This window comes from Malurus melanocephalus, unplaced genomic scaffold (assembly GCF_030028575.1).
Source record: "Malurus melanocephalus ecotype Western Australia unplaced genomic scaffold, MMel_1.1 scaffold_939, whole genome shotgun sequence".
Classification (NCBI taxonomy): Eukaryota; Metazoa; Chordata; class Aves; order Passeriformes; family Maluridae; genus Malurus; species Malurus melanocephalus.
The window spans coordinates 67,271-73,679 of NW_026624171.1; the positions used below are offsets into that span (position 1 = coordinate 67,271).

Sequence of the window (6,409 nt, forward strand, 5' to 3'; positions counted from 1 at the left end):
TTTCCGCCATTTCCGCCTCCCCCGCGCTCTGTCCGGCCCTTCTGGGCGGGGGTTTCGCCGGCGCTCGGTTCCACGGCTCCCGGCCCGGTGTGGCTGCGGTGGGTGCCGGTCCCTCTGCCCAGCCCAGGTAATTTTGCAGAGCCGTCTGCCGCCGCGTGTCTTTGTTGTGAGTCATKTTGCACGGCCGGGTGACGCCGCGTTGGGTTTCCGAGCCGCTCCGCCGAGCCCGGCTGCTGTTTGTAGTAGTTTACAAATCTTTTCGGAAAGCCCGGCGGTGTTAGTGCGAGTTTACACCTTGCTCAGCAGAGCCCGGCGGCGCTGTTGGTTTGGCAGCTGTTGGATGGTTTTGGAGCCTCTCAGGAGCTCAGTGAGGTTTCTCGCTCCTGCAAGTCCAAGGGGATGGGTTAATTATTAATTATGGACGAAAATATGGGTGGAATGTGCCGAGTCTCAGTCCCTTTTCCTGTACCTTTCCATCCATGGTTCAGCTCACTCATCCGAGACCCTGCACAGGGTGCCCAGAGAAGCTGTGGATCCCTGGCAGTGCCCAAGGCCAGGTTGGACAGGATTTTGAGCCACTTGGTCCAGTGATAGGTGCCCCTGGCCATGGCAGCAGGGTTGGAGTGGGATGRTTTTCCAACCATTCCCTGATTCCATGATTTTGTGGGGCCAGCGGGGGGATGGAGCCGCAGCTCGTGAGCAGCAKTTTGGAACCCTTGTGTGACAATATCCTTGTGGGTGATTGTTTTTCCCAGCATGATGCACCCAGCAGCTGTCAGCTTTGCCCCGGACCAGGAGCCCCTGCTGGAGGATCCCGTGGGGAGCAGGTACAGCCGGCAGAAGCCAAGTGACCGCTGGCATGGCGCCTACGTGATATTTTTTCTCCTGGGCATCGGGTCCCTCCTGCCCTGGAATTTCTTCATCACGGCCAAACACTACTGGAGGTACAAGCTGCAGAACTGCTCTGAGGAGGCAGGCCCGGTGGGGCAGGCTGCGTCAGACCTGCAGGTGAGTGGTGCTTTCAAGGCAGAAAAAAATAACCTGTGTTCCTTCCTAACTTGCTCTTTTTCCCTCTCTGCTTCCCCAGAAGGTAAGTGARCATCCTCTGGGTCTCACCTGCTGCAAACCAGAGGGAGAAGTTTATTTGGGGGTTRTTTACAAATAGCTGCAGGAAAGATGCTTCGACTCATTTTGTGGTCTTCCAGCTGTGTTTGGACTGCTAAGTTTCAAGGTGAATCTACACAAACAGAGYTTAACCTTTCATAGGGCAATTTCTACAGTGCAAGATATCTTTGTGGTGGTCTGTTTTGTGTCCTTCACGATCTGGCAGGTGTGACACGAGTATCCCCTTACAGTGATGAACATCTGGCTTGTGGCATATGGGGTGAAGACCTTGTCACAGGGCAATGGTGGCAGGTTTATGGCCTCTTTTCCTCTCCTCAGAAAGGCTTCCTTCTTTTGCTCCTCCTGCCACAGCAGSATTGTTTTCCTGTGCCTCCCTGATAAATCTATTGCTTTGTTTCACTGTGGCTGGAAAAAGCATTGGAGGGATGAGGCTGCATTGCATACTCCTCGCGTGGCTGAGCTTGTTCAGGTGGTTTGGRCACTTTTTTGTTTTTATATAAACATGGAGCTATGAGTGACACCCACAGTTCCCCTTGGATTTCTCACTCCAGTACACSCACAGCTCTTTTAATTTTAATTGTTGTTAAGTCAGCTGTGCTTTTGATGGAAAGGGAGTGCYTGTAGCAGGATGCTACAGGTGTGCTGATGTAAAGCAAGGAACTGAMTTAAACTGATGGTGCCCAAACTCCTGCACTGCCTGAAGATTAAAATTATCTGCTTCTGGGCTAGGGAGGGTGCTCAGAGAGGGGTGAAAAATGGTCTGTCACTGCATGGCATGCTGTTCTCTCATATTCCCTRCATCCCACATGCTCCTCACTGCCTCCACATCAGGCTTATCCTCTTGGAAAAAGCTGGGTTTGAGTAGAGCATCACTCAGTGTTTCCTTGCACAGCTGTATCCCTGTCTGGATCACCCATTTCTTTGCTCAGAAAGTGTTTCTCCTCTTCCCGCGTGGCTGTGGCACGATGCTTTTTCCTTTCCCCGAGGAAAAGCCACGTGGCTTTTCTGTGGCAGTCAAGTATGATCAGAATTAAACCAGTCAGCCCAGTTTGTGCCCTGCTGCCACAGCAGGAAGGTTTGCCTGCACAYGGAAGGATGCACCTCTGACTGACAGGCTGCTCCTGGCTCCAGCCCTTTCACTGCTGCTAATTTCACACCCCATGCTCCAGGTAACACTCCAGTGCCTTCAGCCACCGTCATGGACTTGGATTCCTTTTTCCAGCCTGGCAGGAGCCCAGTCCAGGCTGGAGCAGAAGAGAAACTACTTTGCAAAAATATCTTGCAACTAATTTGCCACCACGATGGTTTGTTCTAGTTTGGGTTTTTTAAGGCAAAATGGCATAGTGTTTGAAGYTAATAGGGGATCAAACACTTCCATTATGGATGACATCTACCCCTGTCAGACCTGGATATGGGAGGAGGATGTCAGGTTTGCTTTGGGGGTTATTTTAAGGGCTCAGCAGAAAGGGAGAAGAACTAGGTACATCCTGCAGTGCCAAAAATTAAAGCATTTCTGTGAAGGGTACAAATACCTATGGAGAGAGAAGAGTTGCCACTGGAGATAGATTGAAACCCAACAAACAGGAGAGAGGACTATGGAACCTGGTATTTTCCAGTGGCCTAGGAATGGATTAAATTTGCCCACCATTATGCTGCTGCATTAAAAGTGAGGTGCAAGGGCTCTTAAAAACTTGCCCAATTCTCTTCTTGCTGCCAATGTGAGCCCATTTGCTGGGRATGAATGAATATTTCCCTGGGATGCTCAAAATGCAGCATCCCTGCTGGGTAACTTTGAGTACACTTCTGCTTGGTGCAAAGCATTAGTCATTTTTCCTCCCCAAAAGCAGAAGAAAATTAACTTGGAAACTGATTGASTATCCCCAGGATGGTTTGGAGGTTTGTTTTAAATAGTTGGGTAAATAAGTCTGAGTTTTAGCTGCCAGGTTTGCGTTTTGCTTTGTCTTCTGTCCTAGAATTCATCGTGTGGCCACTCAGCTTTGAGCCTCCTGCTTGGCTGAGYTGATGCCCTAAGCACAGGCATTTAAATCTCTGCCTATCTGGTCCCTCTAGGAATGATTATTAGATTTCCTGTTGCTTCCAGTGAAGCTCCTGATAGGGAAGAAGAGATGAACCTGCTAGTAAACTGATTAAAAGTGATGCAAAGCTGTAAAAAAAATAATGTAACATGCAGAGAAAACTTGCCAAGTGCCTTCTCCTGCTTGGGCGTGATGTGGCCCCATCTCTGTAGCAGAAAATGAAAACCTGTCATGATAGGGGTGGATGTGTAGGTCATCCTCCTCTTTGTGAGCATYGTGCTACCTGCTGGCTGAGGCTCCTGCAGCAAGAAAATGGGATTAAGCCCCTCAAGGGGAAGAGAGGGAGCAGACACACTTGGATGGTGTGCAGCAGTGAGGCAGCTATTTCCTTCACTGTTTATTTTTCTTCCTTCTGAATTTATGTCCCTAATTTCCTGAAACAGTCTGGGGCTATGGGAGGGCAAATCCCAGAATTCCCATTGCCCTGAGCAGTTTGCAACACGTGCTACAATACAGCAAGGTTCACACCTACACTGTAATTCCCTGTTGTGTCATATTTAGGACCTCAAATTCACATGTTGTTGCCTCCTATAACCTTTTTTACTTTGCTTTGTGTTTGGTTTTTTTTTTTTCCTGGCAGGACTATTTTGAGAGTTACATCTCCATCGCCTCCACCGTGCCCTCCGTGCTGTGCCTGATTGGAAATTTCTTGCTTGTCAACAAGTAAGTGTTGCTCCAATCCCAAGTCCCTGAGCCACCTTTCYCCCTGGCTTTGCTCCTGCCTTTTTTCTGTCTTACCAGCTCAGGCTGCCCTTCCCTTGGGGGGACATCCTGAGCTCAGCCTGCCCGTGCAGCCAAAATAATTCCTCTCTTTGCCCCTGGCTGAAATGAAGCAGGGGAAGTACCTTACTCCACATGTGCCTGCAGCTGGCTTCACTAAATAAATTTTTTAAAAATTCCTTGGTTAATTGCTTGGGAACAGTCTTCCCTCTTAAAAATACCTTTATAGTTATTTTTTTTCAAAAAAGCCAAATCCATCCAGGTAGGAGCAGCACCTTGCCCTGGTCTTACCAGCTCTTAAACTGGGATATGAAGTGYACCATCTGCATCTTGTTGCAAGCTTAAATCTCAAACAGCCTCATCCTTCATTTGTGCCCTTCCCTATCCCAATGAAACTCCTGCATGTTTGTGTGCCTGATCTCCAGATTCCAGCTCCCTGCTTCTCTCCCTCACTTCTCTGCTTCTTATTCCTCATCTCCCCCCACCTCTCTCTGTTTTCTCTGCTCCTTCTGCCAGCCCAGGATCCACTGTCCTCCCGTGTGGCACCTTGGCTCTGGGGTGTGAAATGCAGCAGTGTCTCCTTGCCCTTGTCCCCAGGGTTCCCGCCAGTGTCCGCATCCTGTCGTCCCTGTTTGTCATGCTGGCTGTTTTCCTGGTGATCACGGTGTTGGTGAAGGTGGACACCTCTGCCTGGACCACGYCTTTCTTCGCCCTCACCGTGGGCTGTGTGGCCGTGGTCAGCAGTGCCTCCACAGTCTTCTCCAGCAGCATCCTGGGCCTGAGCAGCTGCTTCCCCATGAGGAACCTGCAGGCTTTGATCTCAGGTTGGTGATCCCTCTGGGACAGTGCTCCTGGACTTTCCCTGCTCGGCTCTGTGGTTTTCTCTCTCCCACGTCTGGGGTTTTGTTTTGGGAGCTTAACTTGGCCTTAAAGATAAAGGGAAGTTGCTGAAGGAGAAACTTGCTGGGTCACATGAGCTTTGGTTTCTGTAAATATCCATAAACTGACCTTGGAGAGTTGCTGGGTGCAGGGAGAAGGGGGAAGGGAAGTGACATCCCTCTGCCCTCTTTTTCCTGCAACTTTGCCTTGTTTCCTTCTTTCCGTTCAGCCTTTCCATGAATGATGAGGGGCAGGTTGGGAGCTGTGAGTGATGAGCTCCCTGGAGCATTGATAACATTATAAATGTGCTATGGAACACTTGACAAGTCAAGAGGAGAAGGGGGGAAAAATCAGGAGGGTAAAATTTTCCCTGGGGCCAAGACAGGAGTGTTTTAATGAGTTTATCTCAGAGAAGGAAAACATCATATCCCTGYGATGGCATTCCTGCTGCTGCTGGCTTGAATTCCCATCTGGGGGAGTGCAGAAGGGCAGCTGATTATATATGTGCCAGTGGAAGGCCAGATGTAGGCTTTGGAAAAAGTTTGGGTTTTTTCTGCAGGACTTGGGGTTCCATCCTGCCCCTTGTGTGCGCTGTGCTGTGTTGGAAGGGGATGTAGGATGGCACCTGGACTGTGGTGCTGCCGCCCCACAAATCTCTCAGGTGGGAAAATGGAGAGGAGGTGGCTTGTGCAGCTGCACCCTGATCCACATTTGGGGCAGAGGCTGAGCTGTGTGCCCCGGGCAGCTGTGCAGGTCAGAAAGTGTCAGAAGAGGACACTTCCTTATCCCTGACAGTGCCATCTCTGTACCCCACACAGGCCAGGCCATGGGTGGCACCATCAGCGCCGTGGCCTCCCTGATAGACCTGGCGGCAGCGGCTGATGTCACCGACAGCGCCCTGGCCTACTTCCTCACTGCTGACATCTTCATCGTCATCTGCATCATGGTGTACCTGCTGCTGCCCAGGCTGGAGTACTCCAGGTGTGTGCCAGGGCCACCCCATGGAGGGGCTGCAGCGGGATTGCTGGGGGGACACTCGCTGTGCGGGTCCCTGCCCTGTCACCACCGCCGGCTGTGCTTCCCCTTTTGCCGAAACCACGGGCTGAAACTGGGCCCGTGCCGAGTTTCTGCTGAGCTTTCCCAGCCTCCCCAAATGTGTGGAGTCAGCAGRGAGYCACAGTCTGGGGGCAGGCAGCCAGRAGTRTCCCCTCAGCGTGTCTGCCACACCAATGTGTGTCACCCATTGGTGTGCTTGTAGTCCCCAGAGCCCCCTGTCCCCAAATGCCTGCCTGCAGCAGGTCACCTCTGAGAATGCTGAGGGTGTAGAGAGATGGGATGGTGGGTGTGCAAGAGTCACCAAGAATTGGGGAGAGGGGATGGTGGGTGTGCAAGGGGCACAGAGACAGGGAGAGAGGATGGTGGGTGTGCAAGAGTCACCAAGAACTGGGGAGAGGGGATGGTGGGTGTGTGAGAATCACCAAGAATTGGGGAGAGGGGATGGTGGGTGTGTGAGAGTCACCAAGAACTTTGGAGAGGGGATGGTGGCAGTGCAAGTCACCAAGAACTGGGGAGAGGGGATGGTGGGTGTG

The 6,409-nt window shown here is 51.4% G+C and overlaps 1 protein-coding gene across 2 annotated transcripts in view; it reads left to right on the top strand.

The window, feature by feature from the left end:
• The first annotated feature begins 30 nt into the window (after positions 1-30).
• Positions 31-6,409, top strand: part of SLC29A3 (solute carrier family 29 member 3) — a 9,492-nt gene continuing 3,113 nt past the window's right edge. The window contains exons 1-5 of one of the 2 annotated variants that reach the window (XM_057386238.1): positions 31-166; positions 756-1,008; positions 3,802-3,884; positions 4,539-4,765; positions 5,639-5,801. In XM_057386238.1, the coding sequence (XP_057242221.1) occupies positions 757-1,008; positions 3,802-3,884; positions 4,539-4,765; positions 5,639-5,801 (725 nt within the window). In that variant the 5' untranslated portion in view covers positions 31-166; position 756. Of the gene's footprint in view, positions 167-684; positions 1,009-3,801; positions 3,885-4,538; positions 4,766-5,638; positions 5,802-6,409 lie in introns of those variants that run through there. The other variant, XM_057386237.1, reaches the window with a different exon arrangement.